Source organism: Vicia villosa, linkage group LG2 (genome assembly GCF_029867415.1).
Source record: "Vicia villosa cultivar HV-30 ecotype Madison, WI linkage group LG2, Vvil1.0, whole genome shotgun sequence".
Taxonomy (NCBI): Eukaryota; Viridiplantae; Streptophyta; class Magnoliopsida; order Fabales; family Fabaceae; genus Vicia; species Vicia villosa.
In genome coordinates this window covers 12,415,210-12,430,886 of record NC_081181.1, presented here as the reverse complement: position 1 = coordinate 12,430,886, position 15,677 = coordinate 12,415,210, and the positions used below count along the sequence as shown (strand labels likewise).

The 15,677-nt window shown below is 34.9% G+C and overlaps 1 protein-coding gene across 1 annotated transcript; it reads left to right on the top strand.

The window, feature by feature from the left end:
* Positions 1–3,418: 3,418 nt before the first annotated feature.
* LOC131649204 (myosin-1-like) lies at positions 3,419–15,677 on the top strand. The gene is made up of 24 exons (XM_058918961.1): positions 3,419–3,733; positions 4,644–5,040; positions 5,959–6,060; positions 6,148–6,291; positions 6,378–6,528; positions 6,694–6,721; positions 7,454–7,619; positions 7,734–7,797; positions 7,932–7,945; positions 8,033–8,117; positions 8,215–8,318; positions 8,445–8,583; positions 9,166–9,284; positions 9,602–9,754; positions 9,858–9,947; positions 10,328–10,405; positions 10,918–11,076; positions 11,474–11,680; positions 12,804–13,009; positions 13,128–13,263; positions 13,911–14,040; positions 14,133–14,279; positions 14,511–14,578; positions 14,689–15,677. Exons 2-24 carry the CDS (start codon positions 4,660–4,662, stop codon positions 15,352–15,354), a joined length of 3,537 nt encoding a protein of 1,178 aa, XP_058774944.1. The 5' UTR covers positions 3,419–3,733; positions 4,644–4,659; the 3' UTR covers positions 15,355–15,677.

Here is a 15,677-nt window from a genome sequence, read left to right as displayed (position 1 = left end):
ACAACGAGTGTTCAAAGGCATGAAGCTTACTGTAGGTTTTCTGCTCTGCTCTTCCCGTTTCTGATGGGCGAGGTGTAGTTGTTTTTCTATGACTCATGTGAGCTATCAGGGTTATTAGCGATACAATCTTTGACATCATGAGCTTCTTTTGAACATTGCTTTCCTCTCCCTTGATATAGAATTTTACATGTGTCACCACCTCATCTAAGGAATTCGCGAGCATCTATGCAAGGGATTCATTAAAATGTCTCGCCCTTAGCCCATTTTGAAATGCTCATACGAAAGTTTTGTGGTTGGAGTGGATGACCTTGATCGTCGCATCTTTCAAGTGAATGATATACTCCCTCGGAGATTCACATGTGTCTTGATGAATGTTAAAAAGGCTAGTGGCGACCATATTTCTGTGCCTTCTTAATGCAAATTGATGGACCAGTTTCAATGAGGCAACAATCAAGTTCGTACACCCCAACCAAAAAATATTTGTAGGGGTATTTCAAAATGGGACTAGGGTGAGACATTTTAATAAATCCATTTCTTAAAGGCTCGTAGTTCCTGGAGAAGGTGGTGACACATGTGGAATGTTATATAAAGGGCAAGGAAAATAATGCTGAAAAGAAGGCCAAAAATGTAAAAAGAATGTACCTCTAATCCTGAAAGCTCAGAGCAGTCGCAAAAGAATCACTACACCTCACTGTCAGAGACATGACAATATTCGAGCAAAGCGGGAAACCCGTAGAGAGCTTTACGCCCCTAAACACTCTTCGTGAGAAAATATGTCGAGAAGTCCTCCACATGCATAACATTTCACAACTACCAACTCTTAAGTCCAATGTCATGGGGCTTGAGCCTAGCAGCTGGTGCAAGTTCCACAAAGTCAAAAGGCATCATACAAAAGACTAATTTCAACTCAAGAAGGATATATAGCGTTTCGTATAAGAAGATCACATGAAGAATTTTTTCAAGGGAGACTTTACACGAAAGCCAAAGGATCTAGCTCTCAAGGGCGAGATGCTTCCAGGAGCCCTAGGTCCAAAAGGGAAAAAGAAGTAGAGATGGTGAGGATAAATTCGTATACCACATCCTTAATACCATTGTTGGAGGATTCGTTAGAGGCAGAAAGACCTATTTCACCTATACAAGATACGCCCGTCAAATCCTAGTCATCGAAAGTTCGTCCACCAACTCTGATTTAGGCGATCTAGAAGCCTCAAAATATGAGATCATCTTTTTTAAGAAAGACATTGCAGACATTCACCCACATAACGATGATCCAATGGTCATCACTGTAAGGTGTGATTATTGGGAGATTAAAAGGGTATTGATTGATTAAGGAAGCTCTGCAAGTATCCTTTATTGGGATGCTTTTGGAATGTTTTGCCTAGACCTGGACGAACTTAAGGATTTCCAAGGGTCATTGGTGATATTTTCAGTCAAACAAGTGCAAGTGAAGGGTTATAATAAAATGAAGACCACATTTGGAGCAGAGGAAACGCCACACAAATTAAGGTAAGGTACCTTGTTATAGATGCATCTTCCTCATATAACATGATTATAATGCAACCCGCTTGCAATGAGCTAGGAGCTTCCCTATCTACATTATATCTTTGCATGAAGTACCCACTCATATATGGGTGAGTCGGAATCATCCAGGGAGATTAGGAGATCGCCATGAAGTGCTACATATAGAGCATGAAGTTGAAGAAGATTATGATCATAGGTGTGAACACTATAGGCGTAAAATCGGGGACGGAACCATGAGATAAAGATCCTGAGGATAAAGACTTAACCGCTCCTTTCCAGGAAATCGCGAAGGCATTGATAAAAAAATCTTTGTTAAAAGTTGTTAATTGTTTATACGTCTAGCCATGTTTAACTTAATTTCATTTGCTATTTTGGTTTATTTAGGCAATTACCATATGTGGGGAACACTTTTTCCCCCTCTTTTCCCTTGCGTTGCCAACAAGACCTGAGGGTTTTTAATTAGGCATCTCACATTATTTTATGAATTGAGAACAATATTGCTTGATTTATCAGTCGATAAAAACTCCTTATCGAGTAGTCTCTATTAGTCTTTATGTTCCAAACTTTCTATCTACTATGACCGAGTCAAAAGTTGTGATATTGAATATTTTTCAGCACTAATTATATCAAACATAGTGTTGAATAGGAGTAGCGAAACGGGCCAGACCCATTAAGCATGTCTGTTATGGTCGCACTTTAGTTTATGACCAAACAAGAGTTTAGGCCCGCACCCTCTAATATGTGTCCCACCCCTTTTTTTACATGCTTTTACTGACACCGACTTTAACATAAAATTTATATTTTTAGACTGAAAAGTTGTAGTGCATGCGGCTCCGTTCCACCCTCACTTTTAGTGTAGAGGAAGATAAAGTTTTAAGCTCGCACCCTCAACTATGTCCATTTGCCCATCTCTTTTTTATTCAAACTTCTACAGAACGAGTCTAAACGGAATAAACATGTCTCTTTGGTATCCTAATGTTTACTAATTAATAGTACCAAAACATCTTGGTTTTAGACAAAAGAAGGCCATACACACACAAATGATTATAATTACGCAAAAATGAGGTGAGGTGATAAAATAGAACCTTCACTGAATTATAAATTGAAATATTCACACCATCTCCTATACTTTATATGTTCCCTCCTCTCAAAATAAATTTAGCACTAAAGATGCCATGACACATCAAACTTGGGTTATGACCCCACCAATGAGCCAAATAAGTATGTGTGAGGAAAGTCCCGAAAGCTTTGAAGAATACATGTTTAATATTGATATTTGATACAATCTTTAATGATTTATTTGTTGCACAATCCATCGGTGATCTAATTGCTTAATTGATTATTCCAATCGATGACAACATGAAAAATACACTGTTTTTGGTAGCAAGCAACCTAGTGACAGCAATCCTACCTTACCTTAATAAAGTAAAAATATGGATTAATGATCTCAGACTCAACAACAAACAAATTATTATTTCTATAATAAAAACAAACCCAATTACTATATTTTTTAATTCAAAAATAAAAAATCATAATATTCAACAACAATCACAAATTGTCTTCTAATAATATTCATTATTACATACTTAAGCCGCCCGCAAACGGCCACCACCATAATTGATACTAACAGGGGTAATTTCGTCAATGAACAATATAGTTGGTTCAAACAAAATTTATTGTTGTGGCTGAATTTTCTCTTCAAAATCGGTTGGCAAAGAAAAACGCGCACTTTACATTTAAATTTAAAATTATCTTTTTTAAAATCAGACAAAAATTTGAAATAGTCATGACTAGGCAGGTACAGTTTTTATATTTAATACTAATAATAATAATAATTTAAATTTAATAACACTAACTTTATAATATATGGTCCAAAAAAAATTAAAAATAATCTCCCTCGCTCTCCCTTGTTTGTTTTACTATTTTTGTCCTAAGACTTTAAACAACAAGAGTGAAAAAGAAAAGCAAAAAAAGCTCCTTCTTGCATCTTCTTCTACCATACGTGGTCAGCAACCAAACAAGCCTTAATCGTCTTTCTCTGCGTGTGGCTTAGCCTCTTCCGCGAACACATTTATCTATCACATCACAGTTAGATTATTCTTCTAAACTGTTCCGAGTTCTGACTCAGTCGTTGCTCAACGATTTCATTAAACTTGACTCAGTTCAACTAGATCTTAACTTGACTCAGCTTCTGCTTTTTCCAGCTTCTGAGGTTAGTTAAGCGATTTGACGAATAATCACTTTTTTGCTATTTTTAGCATTTTCTTGCTCTACATTTTAATCGTTTTTCTCTGTAACTCAGCTTGTGCTTTTTTCAGCTTCTGAGGTTAGTTAATCGATTTGATGGATAATCACTTTTTACTATTTTTAGCATTTTCTTGCTCTACATTTTAATCGCTACTTTGAATAATTAATTATCTTGATTTTCTGTTTGTTTAGTTAATTAATTAGTTTTTTCATGCATTTATCTTAATTAATTAATTAATTAATTAGAATTTTTACGTTTGTTTGGTTTTCGTAACGTGTTTGATGAATTCAAATTCAAATTCAAATTTTCAATGTTTATGATTTTTTGTTTTATTTTTATATTTATTTATTTCGTAGGAGATCGATATTCAAAAGTAGAGCGGTAGATTTTTTTTTTGTTTGGTGTGAATGTTGCAGCATTTTCAAAATATAAAGTTGAACTATCGTGGAAGGTTTTTTCAACTTTCCACCATTGGATTGGGAAAATTTCTTTAGGTTTCAGTTTTTCCAATTTGAGTAATTGAAAAGTTCTATTTTGCATGGGTCCTTAGATTAGGTTATGTCGGGATGTGGCATTGTTAGGTTCATGGATTATGAATTTTACAGCTTAGGATGATGTTTAACGTGTCGATGATATCGACCGGCCGTGTTAAGCTTGGATTGGAGTACTAGAGAGTAGACAGTTGAGGCTGTATCTTTGAGCTATGGTCCCCTCCATTATGTTATCCTGTTCCGTTGGGGGGTTTGATTTAAAGTTTGGAAGGGCCATTTGATTGAAAAGTTAGCCTTTTTGAAAAAGAATAAAGATATCACTTTTTTAGCATTGCAACTAGCTATTGCTGTTTTTTAATTATAGCTAGTTTTGGTTGTGACAGAACTATTTAAGGGAAGATGTCTCGGACAAACCGTGTCCCACCTGCTTTTCAGTCTATTAAATCACTGCCACCCGAGTACAAGTATGATAATAATAGAAACACTGGTCAAGTGGAGAAGCAGGGAAATGTTAAATTGAGAAGCTCTGATCTGATTCGATCAAATGGTCGTGAAAATGGTGCAATATTAGGGGAGGTTTCTAAGGAAGCGAATAACGGTGCTGGCGACATGGATCTCTTTGACGAAGATTCTCCATATGGTGGAAACGGTGAATCATTTGAGGACAGGCCGTCCTATGCTGATGAGGACTCGATATCTGCTTCGTTGCCCCAACCGTCAATTTCAACGTCCTCTAGGGAAAACAGATGGAGTGATACGACTCCTTATGCTTCAAAGAAGGTAACATAGGCATCAGATTACAATTCTAATTTACTCTTGGTTTCTTAAATAAGTTATAATACATGTGCCTAATAATTATTAATTCATTTAGTTATTGCTGATTGCTGGTTATAAGACATATACATTCGGTTGGCTGAAAGTTATTGTAGACAAACAAACATACTTATATGAAAGGTCTTGCCTTATTTTTCTATTAGTTGCCTGACTGTTAATGTGAGTGTGTCAATACGCCATATGTTTAACTTATTGCCGACTGATTACTTTTCACGTAGACGACGTGAGTATCAAATATGGAAAAACAAACAATCATAGGAAACATTGGATTCACACAACTTTATAAATTCATATTCTATAGTTTCTAATTTTGGTTTGAGTGTCAGATTTGAAGCATGCTAAAAATCAGCTGAAATATTGAAGGTTAATAGTAGGTAATGCAGTTCTTAACAAATGAAAGAGGGGAAGGGAGTTAGGGTGTATTACAGTGGATTAACTGGAATTTCCTAGACTAGTATGACTCTAGGTATATCCTTAATTCTTTAGGACCTACCAATTTCCTTGATTGTCTAAATAATATCATAAGTATAGCTCCTAGGAAAATCACACACAATAATCCAAAATAGAAGTCTGTTTCTTTTAACTAATATCGTAAGTATACTTCTTTAGTACCTACTAGAGAAGTTAAAGCTGAACCGACATCATTATTTTCTGTCTAGCCATTCTCATAACTCTACTTGGCTATGGCATTGGCCTTAAATATAGAGTTTAAGTAAGTGAACAAATATTTATTTCCTTCTCAATTTCTTTGATATGATGAGTTTGAAAGCTGATGTATTTTTTAAAACTTATTTCTTAGGTTTGTTTGAATTCTCATTGTTAGCAGTTGACAGGCTGTTTTAAAATTATTATTTGCTGTTTCAGAAGCTTCAGTCTTGGTTTCAACTTTCTAATGGGGATTGGGAACTGGTAAAGATAATATCAACTTCTGGAGTAGAATCTGTCATTTCACTGCCTGATGGGAAAGTAAGACAAGTTACACAATAGTTTTTCTAGATTACATTGCATATTTTGGTCTGATGGCTAACTGTAATCTTTTCCCCTTAATTATAGGTTTTAAAAGTCAAAGATGATAGTTTGGTACCGGCAAATCCTGATATTCTTGATGGAGTGGATGACCTGATGCAACTTAGTTATTTAAATGAACCGTCAGTTTTATACAACCTGCAATATCGATACAATCAAAATATGATCTATGTAAGTCTTTGCATCTTTGAAATTTTTTTCTTCAATTTTGTTTGTCAATCGCAAAATATTTATGCACATAACTGTGTGCAATTCAGACAAAAGCAGGGCCTGTTTTGGTGGCAGTAAATCCCTTTAAGAAAGTTCCTCTGTACGGTATTGACTATATTGAAGCCTACAAGTGTAAGGCAAATGAAAGCCCTCATGTTTATGCAATTACTGATTCAGCTATCAGAGAAATGATCCGAGGTAACTTTTTTTCCCTAATATTTACATATGTGGATCAGTGAGGTAATACGGGGTAACTTGTTCCTTTTTTTTATATTTAGATATATGGATCAATTTTTAGAAGTTACACACTTCCGTTTGTTTTAAGCTATAACTTCTTACTCCGGCTCTTGCACTTATTTGCAGATGAAGTTAATCAATCAATAATTATAAGGTCAGTATTTTGTGTCAAGTTCTTTTTTGCGCAGCTGATTATTCTGTTATTTCCATTTTATAAGATGTTTTCATCTGAATTTCTTTCCAGTTGCGACTTGTGCAATTATTACCTGAAGACTGGTCTTATTTTTTTACTACTTCATGTTTAATGAGTGGTCCACTCCGGTGTGCAAGGCTCCCATGTGGGGTCCACTAAAGTTTTACTTAAGATTTTGAACTGAAATGTGCCGTGCTTATTGTGTTTATCCTTGACTATAATTTGTTTCTTAAGACCTTAGTAAGCATTTCATTATATATGCAATCTGAGATTCTTTCATCTTGCAACTTTCTTGAATGAAGTGATTGATTAGGCTAAAAATATTTCAGGAAATATGAAAAAGAAATGATTTGTCAATGTATTTTAAGGTCAAGAATGAATGACTGGTTAAGCCGAGCAATAAACAGCAATCAAAGTATAAGTTACAGCTTGAGTGGTTAAATGTTCTTATATCCTAAACTGAATCTGTTTTGTTACCACAGATTCATTTTCTGTTGGTTTCATAAAAGTTCAGGACGAGCTTCTTATTTTCCACTCTTGGATATTAACCTTGATAAACATAAGTTTCTTTATGCTGCCTTATGATTTTGTCATTACTATCAAACTCAAATTTGTTTTCATTGTCCTTGTGTACTCCCCCTTAGTAGTATTTGAACCGGGACCTATAATAATTCTTATAACCTACATATTCAGTGGTGAGAGTGGAGCAGGGAAGACTGAGACAGCAAAAATAGCAATGCAGTACTTGGCTGCCCTTGGTGGTGGAAGTGGAATAGAGCATGAAATATTAAAGACTAATCCAATACTAGAAGCCTTTGGCAATGGAAAAACATTGAGAAATGACAACTCAAGTCGTTTTGTAAGCCTGACTAGTTCTATATGTATTGATTCTTTTAGTTGGTCTGTTCTCGAGGGTTTCAATTTTGTTCTCTTTTGATACTGAAAGCTGTTTTTATTGGATTGACTGTTACAGGGAAAGCTCATTGAGATTCACTTTAGTGAAACTGGAAAAATATCTTGTGCTAATATTCAAACATGTAAGTGTACTACCTCATTAAAGTTCATACCAAGTGTCTTCCTTTTACTAAAGCTTTCCAACTAATCATGTTAAATGTTTGCCTCAATGTGTGGAATCTATGTGATACTCTTGGCATGACCATATCTTGAACAGTTTTGTTAGAAAAGGTAATTCGATCTTCTGTGCTATTGTTACATTCCAGATTATATTCATGCAATATCAATTGATGTTAGTTTTATTTGGTATATGAACAGTCTAGAGTAGTCCAATGCAATGAAGGGGAAAGGTCATATCATATATTTTATCAGCTATGTGCTGGAGCACCGCCATCTCTCAGGGGTAGTCGGATGTCTTTACCTTCTATTCTGCTAATGTAATTATTACATATGATGGATGGTGGATTTACATTTGTTTATTTTCATTTTTTATTCCTCAGAGAAGCTAAATCTACAAAGTGTGGAAGACTATAAATATCTAAGGCAGAGCAATTGTTATTCAATTACTGGTGTTGATGATGCAGAAGAATTTCGCATAGTCACGGTATACTCTATTTTTCATTGCTTATTCCTTAATGATGATCTGCATCAATATAGGTTTATATTGTATGATTATAATTATTTCGGGTTTGTGTGATGCTTGGCACACACGTGAAATTTTTAATACCAGGATGCTCTAGATGTTGTCCACATCAGCAAAGGAGATCAGGAGAATGTATTTGCAATGCTTGCTGCAGTGTTATGGTTGGGAAACATATCATTTACTGTGATTGATAATGAAAATCATATTCAAGCTGTTGAGGATGAGGGTAAGAATTTCCAGAATTTCTATTGATGGAATATAAATCATAAATTTTTTCCATAAAACATCCTTTTGCAAAAACTGTCTAGTGCTTTGGGTTTGGGATACAACAACAACAATAACAACCAAGCCTTATCCCACTAAGTGGGGTTGGCTACATGGATCAAATTACGCCACAATGTTCTATTGAAGACTATGTTTCTATCTAACTCGTTAATCTCAAGATCTTTCTTACATGGGAATAGTTTTTAGCATTTTACTTTTTTCAAAAAATTTCCTTGTAAATTAGTGAAGAGGAAATGCATGTTTGGAGATAAAGTGGCAGTTTTCTAAGGTTTCCTCTTTATTTATTTGTTCATATGGTTATTGATTGATAATCATTGATTTACCGCTCTTATGAAGTTACGATTTAAGAATCATGTTGAAACTTGAGCATGCTTACATTTGGTGATAACTATAGCTATTGCTTAGATATATTACACTTGATACATAATTTCTGCTGCATAGATATTTTAGATGCTTTTTTTCATGCTTTATAAGTTAATTTATACCTCAATTAAAAAGAATTTTGTTCCCTGATTTCTTAAAGGGCTGTTCAGCACTGCCAAGTTGATTGGCTGTGACATTGAAGATCTGAAGTTGACTTTATCAACTCGCAAAATGAAAGTTGGTAATGATATTATTGTCCAGAAGTTGACGCTATCTCAGGTAAAATGACTACTGTGTGTTGACAATTACCTTTGTTAAGGACTATGGAGGGACTAAGTGCAACTTCCTAGGAGGGAAAATCTTTGCTGCATAAATATGCATTGAATTTTGCAATTATCATATGCCAGTTTGCTTAATTTGTTTTAGAAGATAATGGACTTTAGAAAGAAAACTTGATGGGTAATGAACATTGCCTCATTCAGTTTTCCTTCTAAGAAATCCCATTTGGTATTTGAAATTTTAAATAGTAAGCATAACAGTGCACCCTACTGATGCATTAGGCTTGTCTTACGTGTTAAGTTTTTTTAATTACGTAGGCTAGTGATGCAAGAGATGCTTTGGCGAAGTCTATATATGCATGTCTGTTTGATTGGCTGGTTGAACAAATAAACAAGTCACTAGCTGTTGGCAAAAGAAGAACTGGGAGATCTATCAGTATCCTAGATATTTATGGCTTTGAGTCATTCAATGTACGTTATATTAAATCAGAACTCTTCTTTTCTTCATATATGTGTTTTATACTATTTAAATTGTGAAATATTTTCTGCACTGAATTCTGTGCATTTTATACAGAGGAACAGTTTTGAGCAGTTCTGCATAAATTATGCAAATGAAAGATTACAGCAACACTTCAATCGTCATTTGTTCAAGTTGGAACAGGAGGTATGCACCATATAGAAACAGACTGCTTAAATCACATCAGATGATGTTGCTATTAGACGTATCATACTTTCTCATTCAAATGTGAGTTGGTTAAAAATTTGAATAACAAACCAACAATTTTTCTGTTATGGATTCATAGCTCTTCATGATTATCCCCTCATCTTGCTTCAACATTTTTTCTGCTCCTCAAGTTTCTTTGTGCTCTGGCTTATAAAGTTTTTTCAATACTGTAAAAACTAAAACATCATGGAGTTTCATACTGTTTTTTTCTTCTTAAATTGAAAGTATTGCCTCCATATAAAGTTAAAATAAAAAGGGTTTGCTTACCACTGAAAGCTAAACACTATAAAAAACATTTCGCGCTTACAAATTTGTTTCAGGAATATATCCAAGATGGCATTGATTGGGCTAAAGTTGAATTTGAAGACAACCAAGACTGCCTTAATCTTTTTGAAAAGGTATAGAACTGTTCCTTATCTAGGCTTTATCTCTAGCCAACGTGGGACTTTTAGTTATTCCCAATTGAAAGCCTACATACTTTGATGCATGATTGAATATTTGAAAATTGGGGTAGATGCATACATCATTATACAATGTTTGAGTAGCATGTCTTATTATGCGCAACACCATCACCTGCTTTCATATGGCCATTATATAAGGATTCTACTTCTACTAAGTTTTTTATATATATACTCTAAACTTTCCTCATAACTTGGTATACTTCCATTAGTTGTTTCTTTCTGCTATTGAACTACATATTTGGGAATTGGGATGTGATTTTGTCTAAATGTCTTGGCAAAACTTCCTCTGGAGCTATTTCTTTCCTTTTTCTTTTTTCGCTGGGCTCCTCAATCCTAATATTGTGTGATTGGTTTTAGAACTAACTATTTCCTTGCTGTGGGAAAATGCCAAATCCTATAAGAAATTTGAAATTATTTTCTTAGAGGCTTCACTTTTGAAAATTGTGCAGAAACCACTGGGGCTACTATCCTTATTAGACGAAGAATCCACTTTTCCAAATGGTACGGATTTAACATTTGCCAACAAACTTAAGCAGCATTTGAATTCTAATTCATGCTTCAAAGGAGAACGGGAAAAAGCCTTTACTGTTCGTCATTATGCAGGAGAGGTATGAAGCTGATCAAGGTTTTATGATATACATTTCTTTCTATTTATTCGTAGGGCTTGTTAATTGCCTGAAGATGTAAACAGTTCTAAGATTCACATTACAATGGATTTCAAGTTTCATTCTGGCATGAGCTTTATAATGTGGTAGAACTAAGTATTTAGAGTTAGAAAACTCTAAATTATTTCATATTTGATCCATTTTAGTTAACATGCGAACGGTGATTTTTTTTTTTTACTATAAGCTAGTAATAACTGAGTTTGATTGTGCTTTCATACATGATATTTTTGAACTCCAGATACAATAGTTTTTCTTAAAAACTAAGGTTTACTTATTTCCTGTTGATTTAAATTTGCTTGTTACCTGACAATTGGATAGTTTCACTTGTTCTTCCCATCAGGTCACTTATGATACAACTGCATTCTTAGAAAAGAACAGGGACCTATTGCACGTGGATTCCATCCAACTTCTATCCTCAAGCAAATGTCATCTTCCTCAGATATTTGCATCCTATATGCTTACTCAGTCTGAGAAGCCTGCAGTTGGTCCCTTGCACAAGTTAGGTGGGGCAGATTCCCAAAAGCTTAGTGTTGCCACAAAATTCAAGGTACAAACCCACAGCCTTAGTTTTCTCCAAAAACTTATCATGAAATGGTCTAGTAGTTGGATAATTGATGTTTTGGTCTTACCATTCAATGTGTAAGTTTGTTAGTATGCTATTGACAGTATTCATCTTTAATCATGTATTCCAAAACAGAAACTGAGAGAAAATGAAAAAGAAAAACCTCTGGTTCTGAGAAAATGTATTTTCTGATTAGTGACTTTACAAAGTCAAAGAGCACTCATTTGTTGACAAATGACCTCATTACAGATGCAGAAGTGACAGCTAAGAGTTAGTTATTCAGTTGTAACTGAAAAATAGTTAACTTAATAGCTACAACTAGCTGACTAATACTACCATGAATTAGGGTTAAGTAGATTATTCTCTCACATCAAGCCTTGCAATTTTTGCAACTTCTTTAGGAGAAATAAATACGGCCTTGTCTGAATATCAATGGCGCTAATGATAGGTGTGAGATGGCCTTTCAGCCATTAGTTCTTTTAATTTAATTGCTACAAACTAGAAGGTCGAAGCATTGCTAGGTATTTTAAAGTGAAAAATATTAATGAGATGAAATATTTTAAATCATAAAGGAGGTATAAATTGTCCAAATGCAACTCTTTTAGCTTTGAAGAAAATCATTAAAATGAATTAATTGAGCGCTTTTGATATAAAGCTCCCACCATGACTGTCTTACCTTGGATTTGCAAGAGATATTAAAGAAACTAATATAATATAATTCCTACTGTAACTACTGCACTAGCTACTTGCCTTGCCTAACTGTTTCTAACTAATCCCTAGAATCTAGGAAACTAACTCCAAGGAAACTGACATATTTAGTTAGCTGTGAGTCCATAAATAGACCACACCACTTGTAATTCATATCAGAAAAATACAAAACAGAAAATAGAGGATTCAGTTGAGAATTCTCTCTATCAATCTATGAATATATAATTCTAACAATGAGTAGTAACTCCCACCATTGTGTCAAGACTCTCCTGTTTATTAATTATATTGATATAATATGGTTGAATTTAAATTAATGAACTCTAAATTTAAAGTTTTTAACACTGATAATATATTTCTGTGATTGGCCCTAATAAGATCTTTCTGTTGGCATGGCACCCAGGGACAATTGTTTCAACTGATGCAGCGTTTAGAGAGTACCACACCTCATTTTATTCGCTGCATTAAGCCCAATAATCTCCAATCACCAGGATCATATGAGCAAGGACTTGTCCTGCAGCAGTTGAGATGTTGTGGGGTCCTAGAAGTGGTTAGAATATCCCGATCAGGCTTTCCCACTAGAATGTCTCACCAAAAGTTTGCGAAAAGGTATAACAAAGAAATAACTACAGTGATTAATCTGTTTTCAGCCTCCCCTTCTCCAAGCCAGTCCCATTTTTTCGCACGTTTCTGACCTCTCTTTATTGTATTGGGAATGGTGAATCAGATATGGTTTTCTTCTCCTTGAAAATGATGCGTCTCAGGATCCACTTAGTGTTTCTGTTGCTATTCTTCATCAGTTTAACATTTTGCCTGAGATGTATCAAGTTGGCTACACCAAATTATTCTTCCGAACTGGGCAGGTAATAAGAAGTTTATATGGTGTTACTTACAAGTTATTTTTTATTTAATTCAAATTGATGTGGTGGTGATGATAAACACGGTTGTACTGATCTTATGTACCTGCAGTTTTCCATTTAAATGTGTATTGAATCAATTATTTTAGATCTAAAATCTCTGGCTATCTCCTTGTACATTTATTTTAGGCATTTTATTCAGCTTACATAGGTTTGGTGCAGTGAAGAAAATTAGTGTATGGAAGTTTAAAAAGGAACGATAAAGTTGAAATTGAAATTATTTTTGGTTAGGGTTATGATTTGAGAATTAGTTTTTACTGAATAAGTTACAGAATTTCTGCCTTTAGTGATTTAGGCTTCAAATGAATTAGTCTTCTAGTTCTGTTTTGATCCTGTGATTCCTTTATGAAGATACTGTAATGAACTATTCAGTATATTTTTAGACCATCGGCCTAGTCAACAGAATTATTTGGCACATCTTTGCCTCCTCTTTTGTTTGATAAGCTGGTCCATGTCTTTCCAGTGTTGAAAATGCTTTCACGCTGTATCTTTTTAACTGTACAAGTAGTTTATTCACCTAGCCCAATCTTGAATTTTTATTACTCCTCTCTTCAGCTGTGTATTTATTATGCTCAAATTGATCATGATTGCAGATTGGAGTGCTCGAAGATACTAGAAATCGTACCCTCCATGGCATTTTACGTGTACAAAGTTGCTTCAGGGGTTATCAAGCTCGTTGTCTTCGCAAGGAGCTTTGGAGAGGAATCACTACTCTTCAGTCATGTATTTTCTTTACTCCACCTAATTCTTGACTTGTCATATTCCTTGGGAAGTGCAACACACTGGGAGCTTTTCTTATTTGCCCTTCCATGCAGTTATTAGAGGAGAGAAAAGCAGAAGAGGGTTCGCAACTTCGCTTCAGAGACACAGAGCGGCAGTTATTATACAGAAGCACGTGAAAACAAGATATGCAACAAACAGAATGAAAATGACCACTGGTGCTGCAGTTGTCATACAATCATGTACGGGCTTTTAATTCTCTAAACACTGATTAGTTTGTTCTCTAAAGACTGTACACACAAAATTATGTTGAAAAGTTGTTTGTCCTCCTTTGAGAAAATGTAATTAAAGTCCTTTTATAAATGTGAAAATCATTGTCGGCCATGAATTAGCATAGGTGCTGCACCTGGACCCAAAGTTTTTCATAGGCAAGTATTCATAATTATATGTATATTTTTTGCTATATTTTGCAGTTATTCGGGGATGGTTAGTCAGAAGATGCTCAGGAGATATAGGATTTTTAAAACCCGGAGGCATGAAGGTATTTTCTTTTCTAATTCAGAAGCCATATTTCAAAACAATTATTGTTGCTGATTGCTAGTAAAAATACAACATCTTTGTGATACTGACAAATTAAGAACTCTAAAACAGACTAACGAGGCAGATGAGGTTCTGGTGAAGGCGTCTTTCCTAGCTGAATTACAGCGCAGGGTGCTTAAGGCGGAAGCCGGCCTGAGAGAGAAAGAAGAGGAAAATGACATCCTTCATCAACGGCTTCAACAGTACGAGAGCAGATGGTCTGAATATGAACTAAAAATGAAATCCATGGAAGAAGTATGGCAGAAGCAAATGAGATCCTTACAATCAAGCCTCTCCATTGCAAAGAAGAGTCTTGCTATGGATGATTCCGATAGAAATTCAGACGCTTCTGTTAATGCAAGTGAGGACAGGGAATACAGCTGGGATATTGGAAATAACCACAGACGCCAGGAAAGCAGTGGTGGAACAAGATCTATGAGTGCTGGTTTGAGTGTTATAAGTCGGTTGGCTGAAGAATTTGAGCAAAGGAGTCAAGTGTTTGGTGATGATGCCAAGTTCTTGGTTGAGGTAAAATCTGGTCAAATTGAAGCAAGCCTAAACCCAGACAGAGAGCTTAGAAGGTTAAAACAAATGTTTGAAGGTTGGAAAAAGGACTATGCAACCAGATTGCGTGAAACGAAGGTTATTTTAAATAAACTTGGAAGTGAAGATGGTTCATCAATAGAAAAAGCTAAGAAGAAGTGGTGGGGAAGAAGGAACAGTACTAGGATGAGTTGATTTTTTTTTACTATTGGGTTTGGCTTTGATCCATGCACTGTATTAAGGGCATTGCTAACTATATATCAAAAATGAAGAAAATACAAGAGTAAAAAAAAAGAAGAATGAGATAGCAGTAGGAAGTGTAAGTGTCCAAAGATGAATGAGTTATTTATTGTAATTAGGCTAGCTGCTGCTAGCTATTCTATTTATCAGAAATTTGAAATTTCTGCACAACAGTGGGGCTTGTAATTCGTGTATATTATCACCTCGCCTTTTATGATCGAGGGATTGCATGTTAATTATTAATTATGGTCTAAAATTTTCATGGCTTAAAAGAAGTA